The sequence below is a fragment of the Erpetoichthys calabaricus genome, chromosome 9, assembly GCF_900747795.2.
Source record: "Erpetoichthys calabaricus chromosome 9, fErpCal1.3, whole genome shotgun sequence".
Lineage (NCBI taxonomy): Eukaryota > Metazoa > Chordata > Cladistia > Polypteriformes > Polypteridae > Erpetoichthys > Erpetoichthys calabaricus.
This window is the reverse complement of record NC_041402.2, coordinates 172,133,386-172,150,775: the sequence shown is the minus strand read 5'-3', so window position 1 is coordinate 172,150,775 and position 17,390 is coordinate 172,133,386. Positions and strand designations below refer to the sequence as shown.

Below are 17,390 nucleotides of genomic sequence, written 5' to 3'. Positions count from 1 at the left end.
CCCTGGGTTCACCTTCCCGGGTCCTCCCTGCGTGGAGTTTGCATGTTCTCCCCGTGCCTGCGTGAGTTTCCTCCGGGTACTCTGGTTTCCTCCCACAGTCCAAAGACATGCAGGTTGGGTGCAGTGGCGATTCTAAATTGTCCCTAGTGTGTGCTTGGTGTGTGGGTGTGTGCCTTGTGGTGGGCTGGCGCCCTGCCCGGGATTTGTTCCCTGCCTGGCGCCCTGTGTTGGCTGGGATTGGCTCCAGCAGACCCCCGTGACCCTGTGTTATGATATAGCGGGTTGGATAATGGATGAATGGATGATAATAACAATAATAATAATAATAATAAAACTTTCATATATTTAATTAATCTCAATGTGCTTTTACCAATTAAGTTTCAAAATAAATTTAAAGATAAAAAGATATTAGTACGATATTACTGAAATAATGAAAAAAAATAGTAAACATTTTTAAAAAGTACATAACACGTATGGATTAATCAAAAATGTAGTAATTCCTTCACCTGTTTAAGCTACAAATAATGATATGATAGATTAAGTTTCATTTTTTTTTTAACATTTGCAATAGCCAGATAGCAACAGAGGAGAGGAAAACAAAAATTTCAGAAAGTCAAATCCTGGAGAAAATAAACTTTTTCTAGGAGCCTATAATGTTCTCCAGGCCAAGAATACAAAGTTTTGTTAGCATACAGCAAATATTCACTGAGCACCCCGTTTGCATTTCATACTTTCATTATCCAAGTTGCTATATTTCATGAAATCACAGAGATCTGGTGACGCTTATTTAGTTGTAATTCTCTGCAGCTCCAGCACCGAAGCCTGGCAAACAAAAATCAGTGGGGAAGCCAGTAAAGACACCCTCACTTAACTGGGCAGAAGCCCTACCTCCGCCACCTACTGCAGGAGAACTTGAGCAGTACACAGAAGAGGAAGAAGATGATGAAGATGACGATGTGGACATCGGGTAAGATGGTCAGAAAGGTTCATACCAAAGAATTTGAACTTGCTGTTGAGTGCAGATAACCCTTTTCTAACTAAATGATAATCCTTATAGTGAATTCCAAAGTAAATTCAGATGTTAGATGTAAATTTTTGCTTGATCACTCGCAGTAGGGCACAGGATAGATTTTTGGTAGACTAACTGCTCTGCTAGGACCGACGTTGTTGATGTAAACATTTAATAATTATGGTCACATTTCAGGCAGGCTGAGGTCATTACTGAGATAAGGTCTGGCTGAATTCAATTAATGTTAAAGTATCATAAGGTTTTTTGGGGTCTGCCATCTTGCTTTATCTGCTATGACAGACAGGTTGAGCTCTTTTTTGGTCTGAGTTCAGCTGTGAGTTTTTAAACTTAATGATGGGTTTTCACTTTTAGCTAACAACTCTGGACAAAGGATAACATCATTGTACAGTCTAGGTCTGGCTGTATCCACCTAATGAGAGTTCATGTTTAGCAGCTGCTTATGGGACACATACACGTAACAGTAACCAAGTGCTTCATTGGGCACATAGAGAACACTGATGAGATATCAGAATCCATCCACACGTACTTTTGAAAATAATGAGATGAGACTGCTCTGACAGATGGGGGTGCCGCTCTGTGGTCAAGTACCACAGGCTTACGTGAAATGATGAATATGCACAAATGACAGATCACAAAAGCATTTTGGTGTCTGAGTCTAGCTTCATATACTTAATGACAAGACTGTGCTTCTCCTGTAGAAAAGAGAAACTATTCTGTGCTCATAGTCTAACTGCATGCGTCATGAAAGTCATGTGCATATCCTACTCTAGCACACTGGAGCCTGACACAGAAGGTAAAAGCTTTTTGAGCATTTGTGATGGGAGTTTAGTATGCATGTCTTTATCTAGTACTTCTAGATGAGCAAATCTCAATTTATCTATCATTAGTGGCAGAAACAGGTCTACTTACCTGAACTTTTCTTCTAAGTAGGTGTGCGCATGACAATCTGTCATTTCATAACAGTAACAGCTCATAATGCTACACTTACAGCTGGATCTCAAATAACATGCCAAAGATTGTGGCTTAAAGCCGACGGGCCTTTTCTGTGAGCAGATAAGGTTATCAGTTTCAATAGGGAATGCTGCCCCAGTGCCGCAGGCAGGTGATTACTGGGAGTCATATTGCTGAATGCGACCTTTGACATTTCCGTGACAGCTCAAGACTATTGTTAGAACATTAGATCCCCAAATGCACCAGCTTCAGCGCACCTGTAAAAGGCACACCCCTTGCACTTCGGGATATGATCTGAAGAAGCTGAGACACATTCTTTGGAAATTTATTCTCAGGCATGCCCTTCAAGCAGATGGTACCGATTACATAAGAGAGATGAAAGCATGCACCCATGCCCACGCAGAGCTGCCACCATCATTTGCTTTTTTGCTCTCAGATAGGCTGCTTCCGGTGCAGATTTCTAAATCCATCTACATGCTGGAAAATGGAAGAAAAAAAATATCAAAAACAAAGATAATCCCTATGTGTAGGAGATTTAGGAATTAAGATACGCTGTCAGCCTGGTGACATCTGCTTCTCAGAGCTGCCTATTCCTGCCAGGCTTGGCTGCTTATTCAGGGTTATGCCAGGGCATCAAGGAAATACCAGCCCACCTGCCAATGAACTGACTCCATGTGACACCCTTTAGGGTTAATGTGGCTAACGAGGAATAGAGGGACAGTACAGCTGACCTAACTGTTTTGACAATTAGACTTTTTTCCATTTTCCTATCAGAGCGAAGATGACTGGAAACATTAATGTAATTGGGAAAAATTATGTATTTTTCCCAGTATAACTGAGTCAGTAGTGTAACAGGGAGTCAGTGTTCCAATTTTCCTGAGAATATTGATGTAAGGACACTAGCTAGCATCCACCTTTTCCACCAATCTCAAATAGTTTTTAATCTACAAAAAAGGTACACATTAAGTAAAGATGGACAAATTACACAATAAATTATCTGTTTAACTCTAAAGCATTATTTAAATTACAAATTACTTTATGAATAATTTAACATGCTGCTAACTGTAAATCACATATGGTGTATTTAAAAATAGTTAATTTTATTCTGTATAAGATATGTTCATCTATCTGAACTATCTCCAAACTCCATTGCTTTGGGTAACACATGGTCTGGTGTACTTATTTTGTAATTCTGTAAACTGGTATTTGAAATTAATTATTAGTGAAAAGGTACTTGAAACTGTAGAAAGTGTGACTGAAACTAAGCTGGACATCTGTGACTGTTAAATGTGACACATCATCACACTTTTCTCCAATTCTTTTCACAATTAATGCGGCTACTTTTTCTGGGCCTCAAGGTCATGAATTTGATCCATTAGTAAAAAATGTTATTCCTTGGGTTCTCTTGTCAGACAGTAAAATTGGGGCACATATAGCTTTATACATATTAACATTACAATTTTAAGACTTTTTTTCTTGTTTTACAAGGGTAGTCTAGCAAGTTTAGAAACACATTTTTTTTATTGCTAGTAATTTAGATTCACTGAGCAAATTCTTAGAAACACTATATTAATACTGGCTAAGGCCTCCTTAAGGTCTCAAATCTTTGTGGCATGGATTCCACAAGGTGTTGTAAATTCTTGTCCATGTTAACATGATTACATCACCCAATTGTAAGCTTCAATGCTCAGATTGGCTTTGACATTCAACAACAAATGATTGGTATTAACGGGCCCAAAGTGTGCCAAGGAAACATTATTACACCACCAACACCAGATTGAATTGTTGACAGAAGGGGGCATGGATTCATGCTGTCGGTGCCAAATTCTGAACCTGCCATCTTTATGCCTCAGCAGAAATTGTTTCATTAGACCAGGCTATGCTTTTCTAGTCTTTAAATCTCCAGTTTTGGCGAGCCTGTGCCCGCTACAGCCTCAGATTCCTGTTCTTGATTGACAGGAGTGGAACCCAACATTGCTGTCTGCTAGCCCATCCACCTCAAGGTTCAATGTGTTGTTCATTCAGAATTGCTTTTCTGTTCACCATAATTGAATGGTTGAGGTGCCATATCTTTTCCATCAGCTTGAACCATAAATTGTCCATAAATGTCATAGGAGGTCAGCAGTTACAGAAATACTCAAACCAACCCATCTGACAACAACTATCATGTCACTATGGAAAATACTGAAATCACCATTTTTTTTCCCCATTCTCCTGTTTGATGTGGCTGCTGACCTGTGTCTGCATGATTTTATGCTCTGTGTCGCTGCCACATGAGGAGGAAGGCCAGTCTTTCTAAGTGTTTAAATGCTTCTTGTGTTTTAGGCATCTGCCATGTTTGAGGAAATTTTAGTAAAACGTTTGTTATGTCAAAGTCTCATTAGACACTATGGTAACTTCTTTAGAATTTGAATGTGTATATCTGAGTCATCCTTGCCAGTGTAACTGGTATGAGAGGGAGAATCATTTCTATTTTCCATTAGAGTTGTACTGACAGGATAACTTGAGGATTTTGCTCCCGTTACTTGGTAGATATATGTTGACTTGCATAACTGCACTTTTAGTTTCCCAGTAAGACTATTCTGACTGTTGTAAGTTAATGATAGACTTGCATGAGACTTAGTTGTTAACTTGGAGACTTGCTCTCTGCCAACACAAATCTGATTTAACTATAGTGAAATGTTTGTTTGTAGTGTCTCTTTCTTGGAAGCTAAGGCTTTTCTTGCCAGTTCATCTTCTAAGCTACGTTACTTGATAGCTAACATACTGAGTTTTCATACAGCAGCTCAGATGGAGAGGACTGGTGTCCCCCACTGCCAGAAAGGACCTACCTGACAGAGAATGCTTCTGATGATGTGCCAGCCCCACCTCCCCGTGGTGAAGCATCCTCTCCAGCTGCCTCGTATGGACATCAGTCCACTGCCACACTAACTCCATCACCACGGGAGGAAAGCCGGCCTTCTGAGGACATTCCCCGTCTTCACCACTTTGACATGCCTCAATTGCCCAGGTATGTGAGTTCAGACCAGGCACTAACAGACCTAGGAGAAAGCCATGATGTTCATTTAGTATGTTATATAAACTTAACTCTTGCCTTGTGTTTGGGTTTAGGAGGATACCATGTGGTCCAGTTGCAGTGCCTCGAGCTCCGAGTCCACCCTTAACACAGTCTAACCCCAACCTTTCATCAGTGGAGGATACTGCAGATGTAAGCTTGGTGCAGAAACTCGGCCACCGGCGAGATCTCAGCCAGGGGGCGGCATTGAGTGCAGAGAACATCAGTTCACCAATACAAGGTAAGTCACAGTGTCCAAAAAACATTGCGTTTTTAAGCAATGGGCCACCTGGCCATCCCTGAGGACAGGGAAATGGAGTTCATTATAGGACATACAATGGGGCTGATGGCCTAGTATGACAGATAAGAATAAGGGCATCAGTCAATAAATGGAAGGTAAAATAAATTGGAGATAATTTATAAGAGAGAGAAATGAAACTGAGAAAACACCTGGCATGTGAAAAATAAACTAAAAGAGAATATGACTAAAGGACATCCTAGGAGACAGTAACTGAACAGAGAGGTACAGTGACACCAGGACATGCATTGGTGTAGTGCCTATGCTGAGAGGGCAGGTGAGGAAACTTAACTTTGATACATTGGATGTCACTATTTGAAACGCAAGAAAGTAAACAGGATAAAACACTAGGTGTGAATGGCTGACATGGGAGGAGGGGTAACTTAAGAACACACTAAGATTTAGTGATTGTATTGGGAGATGTGACTTCCTTACTCGGACAATGTCTGATCTGCACTGAAATTGCCTGAGACACATTGACTGCAGGTATATAAATTGGTGGGAAGGGACTTCAGGATTACTAGGATCTGAGGAGAAATACTAGGTGTACTAGGTGCACTGGGTGGGAGATGACTTGGACGCTGAACTGGGCAACAGAAACACACTGAAGGTATATGTTTTCATTATTAGCAACAAGGACTCTTTCATCAACTTGTTCTCTGAGAACAATACTCGAGGTGGATTATTTTTCAACTCCACCCATCCCACCACTTCCCTGTCATGTTGCCTGTAAGAATAGAAGAGCTAAGTTAAGAGACAATTCTGTGTTGATCAACAGGTCGGATACGACAAATGCTTCCTGAAGGGAGTCACACACCCCCTACACAGAAGTCACGGACCAAGAAGAAATCATCTAAGGCAGGCCAATACCGGCGAGACCTGAACCAGGGAGGTGAGTTGAGTTATTCTTGGAGTGTGGTAAACAAGTTTATACACGCCACCCTAACAATAAGTCCACTTTTGTGAATGGGAAAACACAAAGCTTCCAAACCATAGAGCACTCTCTTACATACGCCAGTTTTCCTATTTCAGGAAATCTAAGGGTGTTTCTGAGTTCCATCATTTCTGAACCCTCAGCAGATCTTGATGGTACAGAGTGATTTTCTTGAATGACTGCTGTACTACTGATAGCCACCAATCTGCTTTTGGGATAATATGCAGTTTTCAAATATCCTTGGTTACAATGTTTCTATGTTAACGCCTACAGTGAACTTTCCTTATTAGCTTGTGCTTAGTTCCTTCTTCTTCATCTCTTCATAGACCTCCCACCACCTCCTGAGCCTCCACCTAATGAGGAGCAACCACAAGGCCCACTGGAATACAACGCTGGCCTGGACTGCAGCCGGACATCCCTGGAGAGAGATGTTAGCACCCCATCTTCTGTGGAACGCAGGCCAGAACACGTGAATTATCAAAGAAAGATATCTCAGCAGCGGCACAGAGAAGGTTAGGGTGTAGAGGGTGAATGGGGGGGGTGTGAAACCAAGCATGCTTACACCGTATTCTTGGAGCACAAGCTTGCACTATCTTGGACTAAATATCTGTTGGGTATTAAAAAGCGTTTTTAGCAAGGAGATAATGTGTGGCAGTCAAATACTAGTGAGAACAGTTATATTTCCATCCGTACCAGTTTTGCCCAATTTCTGTTCTATTTTTAAGACAAAAAATCCCAGTTTCACTATGCATTCATGAAAGCTATCTCTCCAAAAACTTGCTCCCCATCTAAATAATTTTCAACTATTGATCTTTTTGATGAACAAACAGCTTTAAGAATTTCCCAAGTCCTACAATTCCAAAAGAAGCTATTCAGCTTCTTCAATACACCTTCTCACTCTTCAGGCTTTGGTTTTCTAGTTAAAGCTTTCCATCTGCTTCCAGTAATTAATTCATAATTAATGGGGCCATAATGTGTTTTACCAAAAACTTCCAGGTTGTTTTAATCTTCTACAGAGCCTTTGGAAAGGTGATGTCAATTGAAAATGTATCTTGTTTTTCAGAAGAGGATATCATCCCATACAGCAAACCTAACTTTATGTCTAGAGGCCAGATTTCCAGCAATTGTTGCACAACAGGAAGTTCTTCATCCAGGGGTTCAACGGGGTCACGGGGTCAAGCATCTGGAAGGAGCAGGGGAGTCGCAGAAAGAAGTGAGGTGAGCTGAAACATGTTTCACTAAACTATAATGATGCCATTTTCCTGTGCACTTTTCTGCTCCACAAATACTCACATGGATTAAAACATGCAGACGCCAGTCCCAGGATGGCACAGTCACAGCAAAGATTCACATTTCCACTAAGTGACAAAAAGAAAATAAAAATAATGTGTGATAAATAGTATTGTAGGGGGTAAAGTAGAAATAAATAACATGGAGAGGGTAGAGCTATCAATGTGGAATAAAAAAAAAACTGGATTAGTGTTTGCTGCCATCTGTTCTTATCATATTCCGTTGCACATCAAAAAACAGCGTTTTCAAAATTTTGTATGCCTTTTGGAATATTTCCTCATTAAAATAAATATTAAACACTCAATAAAAACAATAATAACCAGATTTTTCAAACACCCATAAAGAAAAGAACCTTTTGTTATCAACTTGAAATGTTTTGCGTTATATTCTTGCTTGATTTTTAACGTACCTTATTGTGATACTTGTAGGAGAAAGTGAACAAAACATTGTGTAGTGTTGGGGTCTCCCTGAGACTCGCCTTTATTAATGACAACACTAATAATAAAGTAAATAGGAAAGGCAAGAAAAAGGTAAATCAAAACGATTACTGTGATTCGGTCAAGTATGTAGTGCTTCTGCTGGCTGTTCTGGCTCTCTCTGACCATCACATGGTTTACAGAAACCTAACATGGGAAGGGCAGTATCTTTGGACGCCACCAGCAGTAATACCACATATCTTCAGAAGACTCCTCCTCCACTCTTCAGCCTGAAGTGGAAGAGCTTTGTGTTGTCCTGATCTGAGCACCCAACACACTCCCACATCACACATGTGTGACATACTCTCTGATACGATACTCTTTTAATTAGTGAATGACCATTTGATTACCCTACAGGAGTATGGGTTTTGTGTCTTTACTTCAAAGAAGTTACCAGAGAACACCTTTTACTGCACATTTTTCCCTACAAATAAGCCAAAGCAATAGTGGGCGATGTGCTTTGGGTTTTTATTTACAGTGCATATAAAACTTCTTCACCTAATTGACCGTTTTCACATTTTCATGTTACACAATATTGAATACCAATGGATTTAATTTGGCTTTTTTTTTTTTTAAAGCGATCAACAAAAAAAGGCTATTTAATGTCTAACTGAAAACAGATCTCTGTCAAGTGGTCTAAATTAATTATAAATATACAACACAAACTCGTAATTCAACACATGAGTATGCACCCTCTTCAAATCAGGACTCAGTCGATGCACCTTTGACAGCCGTGACAGCCTGGAGTCTGTGTGCTCAGGTCTCTCTCTCTCTCTCTCTCTCTCTCTCTCTCAGCTTTGAACCTCTGCACACTGCACTTTCCCCTTATTATGTCTTGTTTGCAAAACTGCTCAAGCTCATTCAGGTTGCATGGAGGTCCTGCGTGAACAGCCTTTTTCAAGTGCAGCCAAAAATTCTCCATTGGATTGAGATCTGGAATCTGACTCGGCCACTTCAGAACATTAACATTGTTTCAAAGCTGTTCCTCTGTAGCTTTGGCTTTCCACTGTTATTCAGCGCTGAACAACAATAAAATGTGCAAACCTCTAAGGGTGTGAATGCTTTTAATAGTGACTGTAATATCCAGAAACTGTCATTAGCAATGGAGGTGGTTGACTATATTTCCCTTTGTCAAAGAAAATAATGGAGATTCCTTTAGAGAAGGGAAGTATTCTCCTCCACATTGCACAGACATTTGTATGCCCATTTAATATCTTCTTTTTGTTTCATCTGAACACCTTTGCATATCTTTGTCAGGGAGGGAGCAGACAACCTTGTTAAAAATTGTGAATTTCCTTGTGAATTTCCCCTTGGGATTAATAAAATCAATCTATCTATCTATCTATCTATCTATCTATCTATCTATCTATCTATCTATCTATCTATCTATCTATCTATCTATCTATCTATCTATCTATCTATCTATCTATCTATCTATCTATCTATCTATCTATCAAAACATCACACACTATGTCTAAGTGGTGCAGGGTTTCTGTTTCTCCTTTGAAGTAATGTCCATGATCTATTTGAGACTTTTGTTAGCTGAATGAGAACACACTTAATGTGCAAAATAATGGAAGACCTATGTGGAGCTTACACACCAGTAGTACAAGGGACAGATTTTCTCCCTCCTTTGAAGTCTTCCATGTTAATCTGCTTTGAAGTCCTCTGCACAAGACAGGGACATCACAGTTTGTGTATGATGCATTGGAGACTTGTCAGGTTTGTGAGAGCACATTATTTTTGTGGTTTAGTGAAGACCCATCTGAATATCACAGGCTATATACGTGTGTGTGTGTGTGTGTGTATATATATATATATATATATATATATATATATATATATATATATATAGTATATAGTATATAAACAGTACATATACAGTGGATTCAGTAAGTATTTAGACCCCTTAATTTTTTAACATTTTGTTGTGTTGCAGGATGTGCTAAAATCAGTTAAAATAATTTTTCCCTCGTCAAGTAACATACAATTAACCAGAAGCACAAAGCAAAAACAGGAAATTACTGAAAATCTCTTAAAAATAAAATACTGAAATTTCACATTGACACAAGTATTCAGACCCTTTACTTAGTTCTTTGTTAAAGCCCCTTTGGCGGTGGTCCTAGCCAGGACTCACCTTGAGTATGACATGGCAAGCTTCACACACCTGCCATTCGTCTCTGCAGATCATCTCAGGCACTAACAGGTTTGGTGAAGGTCGTTGATGGATAGCAATTTACAGATCTGGTTCTGGCTGAACCTCTCAAGAATATTCATAGAGTTGTCTCTATCCTTTTCCCTGATCTGTGCTTCTACACAATCCGTTCTCTATGCTCTCCTGGCAATTCTTTTGACCTCGTGATTTGAAGTTTGCTCTGATACACATTGGCAACTGTGGGACCTTCTATAGACAGGTGTGGGCCTTTCCTAATCAGGTCCAGTTAATTGAATTGACCACAGATGGACTCCAAACATAGTGTAGAAACATCTCAACAATGACCAATAGAATGGGATTCACTTGAGCCAGGTTTCAAGTGTCACAGTAAAAGATCTGAATACTTGTGTCAATGTGATATTTCAATTCTTTTATCTTTAATAAAACTGCAAAACTTTTAAAAATCCTGTTTTCAATATGTCATTATGGGGTTTTATATGTTGGTTTATGAGAGGAATACATTAATTTATATGATTTTTGCACAAGGCTGGTCTGAATACTGCCTGAATACAGTGTAGATACTTTTCATACATAAGAGGCTGGGACATGTCCTCTCAGCTAAAGGTCCGCTTATTATTTCATAATACCAGAGCACAAGTGTAGGATTGCAAGTGGGAGAATACCTGCCCGAAGATCACAGACGCAATGACTTCTGGTATAAAGCACTGTTTTTTTTTCTCCTTTGAACATCTCCACATTTGAGATGGTGACTTCATAGGGGCTGTATGATATATAGAGAGGGAGACTGTTTAAAGACCCAGACTTCTGCCATAAAATGCAGGATTTGTTCACTTATGAAATTACCACACTGACAACATGACTAGGAGAATTGTTTTACATTAAATTCCATGTATCCTGCACTAGTTATATCAAGACCCTTTACCCAAACACGCAGACTATGACTGTATAAAATACACTGTGGTATTTCTTCATCTTTAATTTTCCACTAACATTTAAGAAGGAGACTTTGCTCGGCAGAAAAAGAGCACATTGTCTACATGATATCTGAAGAAAGAGCTATCTGAAAACACCAACCAGCACCTGAGTGATGTACAGGATGTATCATTCTCCTCCAAATTTTGCCACATAAGTAAATATGCTCGTGACCTCTCTTCACTGAAGATGCCCAGAAGTATCTTGGAATGGAAGCTTATCTTAAGACCACTACCTGTATATGTCATACCATTTCTCCCTGGTTGGAAATTTTCCATACTGGCTTTATAAAATTGTGATTTCCCTTATTTAAAAGAGCGCAACTAATGAGTCAGAGAGTTTTTTCAATGCTTTCTATTAATTTAAGCCCAGGATTGTACTTTTATTATGAATATGAAGACCCCCTCTGCATGCTCTACCTATATGAGGTGTTCTGTAGGGTTTCTGTGGCACTTGAAGAGAGCACAATGCCTGCATGGTACAGGAGTGTGGAGGCAATTTAAAGATACCAAAAAAGCAGCACTGGTTGTATAAGCTGAAGACTTTCCTTAGGTTTTAGACCAGCATAGCATGTGTATCTTATATAGTGTATATAAGACCCATCCTCCCCAACATACACAGTATCTGTATGGGTTGTACATCTGTATGGATACATCTGATTGCACTTAAGGATGGTGCAGTGCCTGTGGGTGGCTATTTGAAGACCTCACACACTCTATATGAAGTTCAAGGTTTCTATCTTCTTAGGTGGCCACATCATTTCCTTTTTAGCCAGACATTTTAAATGTTCTCCCTTTTGGCAATAGCTTTCCTCACAAGGCCCATTTACTGTAATATCCATATGAGACTATAAATATTTCTCTCCTCTGTAAGCCTCTGTCTTTTTTAGAATTTTTTTCTCCCTCTGAACATACTTCCTTTGCTGTGGCTGTCTGTGGTCAGACTTAACCCTGACAGGCAGAAGGAGGGCAAAATGTCAGGTTTTCGCCTACTTAGCGTCAATTTAGCACAGGCCTCAGGCCTTGGGGCAGAGAGGATTAAAAGCTCAGTGTCAGGTTGTTAGCAGACGGGCTAGGTCAGGGACACTCATTCCCAGAGCCTGAAAGACAAAAAGAAAAAAGCGTTATGCTGATTGCTACCTGCCTTTCAGTTCCTGCTACCTGCCGGAGGTGCCTCTGTTAAATCACTGTATTTTCTATGTCCTAATCCTTAAATGCAGCTGCTCCTTTATTCTGGATTTGTCTGACAGCATCTGATTTAAAGATGTACCTTAGGGCTGTGGATGTCCTTAAAGCTCAGCAATGTTAAATATGTAGAGAAAAATGCATTAGGCGTTACTTTAAATCTTTCCATCTAACCTCTTTTGGAAAAGTCCCCAGAACCTAGACTAAAGGAAGTAATCTTCTTTTACTGCATTAGAACGCCTCACTCAGCAGATTTGCGGTGAGTTTGTGGTTTTCATCACTAGCACTTATTCATTCATTTTCAAAATCTGCTTATCTTGATCCTAATAAGTTAACTTTAACAAAGAAAGATTGGATTAAGAAGGTTCAGTAAATGAATTGACTGATTTGTGTTATATTACACCTTGGGTATAGTGCACTATCCCGAAGCACTTTAAAGATATAATTATTTTAATTGGGCTTCAAGCAGTATAGGTGCATAAAACTACAGGGCAAGTTGAATGTGCGATGTTGTGATTTACAGACAAACCCCTAGACATTAGGACATACACCCTATCTGTTGATGTTATTATCTTGTTTACTGATGAGACATCTTTTGAGCAGGCGTGGGGTGAATTAAAAAAGAAAAACTTATACAAAGTTTATCTTTTCCAGCCCATGTTGATTCTGTATAGTTAAATGAATTAAGATGAAACAATCCATTACCTTATTAGTTTTAATCCACAAATACAGTAAGCTTATAGGGCAGTAGGTTTATGTATCAGTTACTGTGATACTTATTTATCCGTTTTTATGATACATATTACCTTTCTTAGTTCACACTGCTGCTAAGTGTATTAAAAGCCAGTCCATTACTCTGAAAAGTTTTATTACATGCACCACATTTCATTATGGCCCTGCTGTTGCACTGCAAAACAATTCATCAGTCTGTCAATATATACAGCTTATTAAAAAATCTTTTCATAGTATGCAGTATCACTAAGAGTTGGTTCATGAACATTTTCGTAGTCATCTTTCATATTTCAGTAATCCATCCATCAGTCTTCACATTTCTGAACCTGCTTATAACATCCATCCATTTTCCAACTCGCTGAATCCGAACACAGGGTCACGGGGGTCTGCTGGAGCCAATCCCAGCCAACACAGGGCACAAGGCAGGGAACCAATCCTGGGCAGAGTGCCAACCCACCGCAGGACACACACAAACACACCAAGCACATACTAGGGCCAATTTAGAGTCACCAGTCCACCTAACCTGCATGTCTTTGGACCGTGGGAGGAAACCGGAGCGCCCGGAGGAAACCCACGCAGACACGAGGAGAACATGCAAACTCCACGCAGGGAGGACCCGGGAAGCGAACCCGGGTCTCCTAACTGCGAGGCAGCAGCGCTACCACTGCGCCACCGTGCCACCCCTGCTTATAACATTACAGAACTATTGGGACTGCAGCAAGTTCTGGCAGCATAGTGTGCAAGGATGAGATGGCAGTTCATCACAGGACACTCACTCCACAGACATTAACAGTCATTCTTTAATCTAACATGGGGTGTGCCAGGAAATGGCATACCCGGAGTAAGAAAACACATAAACACGGGTAGAATTCTCAAGCAACGTGGGCAGTAGCCAGGCCAAGAATCAATTCCTGGTGCCTGTTCATATATGTCTCAGTCAGTTATTTCATATTTAGGGTCTTTCATAGTGAGTACATAGCATGATTGCCAGTGTTAGATTAACAGTTAAAGTGTGTGCACGAAAATACTTGTTCCATATATAGTATGTAGTTTTTATGGTGCAAGTGTTCTTTTTAAAAACATTTGGAAAGTTTTTTTTGGCTTATACAGTACTGTGCAAAAGTTTTAGGCAGGTGTGAAAAAATGCTGTAAACAAAGAATGCTTTCAGAAATATAAATAATGATTGTTTATTGTTATCAATTTACAAAATGCAAAGTGAGCGAACAAAAGAAAAATCTAAATCAAATCAATATTTGGTGTTACTACCTTTTTGCCTTCAAACCAGCATCAATTCTTATAGGTACACTTACACAAAGTCAGGGATTTTGTAGGATTATAGTCAGGTGTATGATCAACCAATTCTACCAAACAGGTGCTAATGATCATCAATGTCACACGTAGGTTGAAACACAGTCATTAACTGAAACAGAAACAGCTGTGTAGGAGGCTTAAAACTGGGTGAGGAACAGCCAAACTCTGCTACCAAGGTGAGGTTGTGGAAGACAGTTTCATGTAATGGCAAGATTGAGTACAGCAACAAGACACAAGGTAGTTATACTGCATCAGCAAGGTCTCTCCCAGACAAAGATTTCAAAGCAGACTAGGGTTTCAAGATGTGCTGTTCAAGCTCTTTTGAAGAAGCACAAAGAAACGGGCAACGTTGAGGATCGTAGATGCAGTGGTCGGCCAAGGAAACTTAGTGCAGCAGATGAAAGACACATCAAGCTTATTACCCTTCGAAATTAGAAGATATCCAGCAGTGTCATCAGCTCAGAACTGGCAGAAACCAGTGGGACCCAGGTACACCCATCTGCTGTCCGGAGAAGTCTGGCCAGAAGTGGTCTTCATGGAAGAGTTGCAGCCAAAAAGCCATACCTCCGACATGGAAACAAGGCCAAGCGACTCAAGTATGCACGAAAACATAGGAACTGGGGTGCAGAAAAATGGCAGCAGGTGCTCTGGACTGATGAGTCAAAATTTGAAATATTTGGCTGTAGCAGAAGGCAGTTCGTTCTTCGAAGGGCTGGAGAGCGGTACAATAATGAGTGTCTGCAGGCAACAGTGAAGCATGGTGGAGGTTCCTTGAACGTTTGGGGCTGCATTTCTGCAAATGGAGTTGGAGATTTGGTCAGGATTAATGGTGTTCTCAATGCTGAGAAATACAGGCAGATACTTATCCATCATGCAATACCATCAGGGAGGCATATGATTGGCCCCAAATTTATTCTGCAGCAGGATAATGACCCTAAACATACAGCCAAAGTCATTAAGAACTATCTTCAGCGTAAAGAAGAACACGAAGTCCTGGAAGTGATAGTATGGCCCCCACAGAGCCCTGAACTTAAGATCATCGAGTGTGTCTGGGATTACATGAAGAGACAGAAGGATGTGAGGAAGCCTACATCAACAGAAGATCTGTGGTTAGTTCTCCAAGATGTTTGGAACAACCTACCAGCCGAGTTCCTTCAAAAACTGTGTGCAAGTGTACCTAGAAGAATTGATGCTGTTTTGAAGGCAAAAGGTGGTCACACCAAATATTGATTTGATTTAGATTTCTCTTTTGTTCATTCACTGCATTTTGTTGATTGATGAAAATAAATGACTAATACTTCCATTTTTGAAAGCATTCTTTGTTTACAGCATTTTTTCACACTTGCCTAAAACTTTTGCATAGTACTGTATATGTTAAGCATTTTATTATAATTTATTGTTCAGTATGTACTTATAACGTATAATGGTAGGCATTGCCATTACATATTTTGCAACACTGCCTGAATATTAAGCAGTCATTTTTATCATGCTACTGTTGTAGTCAGCATCACAAAGCATTTTAAAAACCTGTGTCTATAACTCAGTAACTGCCATTTACAGGGATTCAATATTAAAACAGAAGGATTCCACTTCTGACTCTTTTTTATGACCCTCAGAAACTCCTTGATCCTACCTAAGCTCTGCTGCAATGTAATAACTATTAGAAGTTGTGCTTTTTATTGGTAGTTGCAGAGTGCAGAGTCTTGGGATGGCATTCACTATAGAACGGCACCACATAAGATAAAGCTTTGTTGCATTATTTGTTAAACTGTCCACTTCTTCTTTGTTTTTATATAACACTTTTCATAAACATGTATGTAATTTTCAATGAATTGTATTGTGTATACAATGTGGTATATATCATAGTCAGCATTCTTACTTGGCAAAAGTCCTCTTCATAAGATCATTCTTTACTCTGCATGGTGCCTTTTCACATTAGCACTGTTACTAGGCAAATTAATAAACAATTTGTGATTCCTCCATTCATGACTTTTCCCAGCAGTACGTATTCTTTTTTGCTGTGTTGTATAAAGCTGATGTCACATTACGCAACTTTTAGTTATAGAGTATGTCAGACTATGCCAATTGTAATTGCTGATCTCATCTCTGGACTGTGCCGACTTATTTGACTGGACATTGCTGGCAAGTCATATTTAGTGATTGCATCAGGACTTTCCAGCATAGTCATCAATGTCCCTTTATGTGGCAGCCAATAAAGTGCTGCCTGATGGGGATGATGCTGTATGAAGAGTTAACAGGTAGAACAAGTTCAACCACAATAATGTCCCTTTTCACTTTTTACCATTCTGTCGTGGTATGAAAAACATGAAACATCTGAGCTTCTCTTCTGTTTGTGAGGTCCAAAACACACACTTTCCTTATTCCTCGTCACTGCAGTCTAAGCATTGTACTTCTGGATGAACATTCATTGGTTGTCAGCTTTCGTGCACACAGAGCCCACCCCTACGACTAAAGACAAAATTAGACCTGTTTGAGTTGGTTGGGGCATGTCACGAATTACTTAAACTGAACTAATGGGTATGTAACATTAGGTGGCGGGCCTTCACTGGAGCGCACTGGAAAAGTCATGTAATGTAACATGGCCTTAACTGCAATCCATCATCATCCTTATTGTACACTTACTGTAAAAACATACTCGTTTACACAGTGTGAATATAGAATTGACAGTCTTGGAATCCTCAAACAGACATGGCACAATGAGAAAAATCCTTAAGACAAAGCATATGCTCAGAGCTTTGAGGTTATCATGCTCTCAGGTTCATCCACTATAATCCCTATTTTTGATTCACTAGATGGTCCATAAATCTGTACAAGTCTGTTGCTTCTTATGTCTCTCAAAAGCGTGAAGTAATCTCAAATTATTTCTTATTTTAAGTCACAAATATGGAGCACTTTGCCCTTGAATGAGAAGGACAGTATGCTTATTGACTTCAGAAAGGTAACTCTGCTACATGCACTG

At 39.7% G+C, this 17,390-nt stretch overlaps 1 protein-coding gene across 3 annotated transcripts in view; it reads left to right on the top strand.

Moving 5' to 3' along the window:
* robo3 (roundabout, axon guidance receptor, homolog 3 (Drosophila)) overlaps positions 1 to 17,390 on the top strand; it is a 407,285-nt gene that overhangs the window by 382,402 nt on the left and 7,493 nt on the right. For 2 of the 3 annotated variants that reach the window (XM_051931894.1, XM_051931896.1), the window contains exons 22-27: positions 808 to 967; positions 4,764 to 4,991; positions 5,093 to 5,277; positions 6,113 to 6,226; positions 6,595 to 6,780; positions 7,332 to 7,486. In XM_051931894.1, the coding sequence (XP_051787854.1) occupies positions 808 to 967; positions 4,764 to 4,991; positions 5,093 to 5,277; positions 6,113 to 6,226; positions 6,595 to 6,780; positions 7,332 to 7,486 (1,028 nt within the window). The remainder of the gene's footprint in view (positions 1 to 807; positions 968 to 4,763; positions 4,992 to 5,092; positions 5,278 to 6,112; positions 6,227 to 6,594; positions 6,781 to 7,331; positions 7,487 to 17,390) is intronic. The other variant, XM_051931895.1, reaches the window with a different exon arrangement.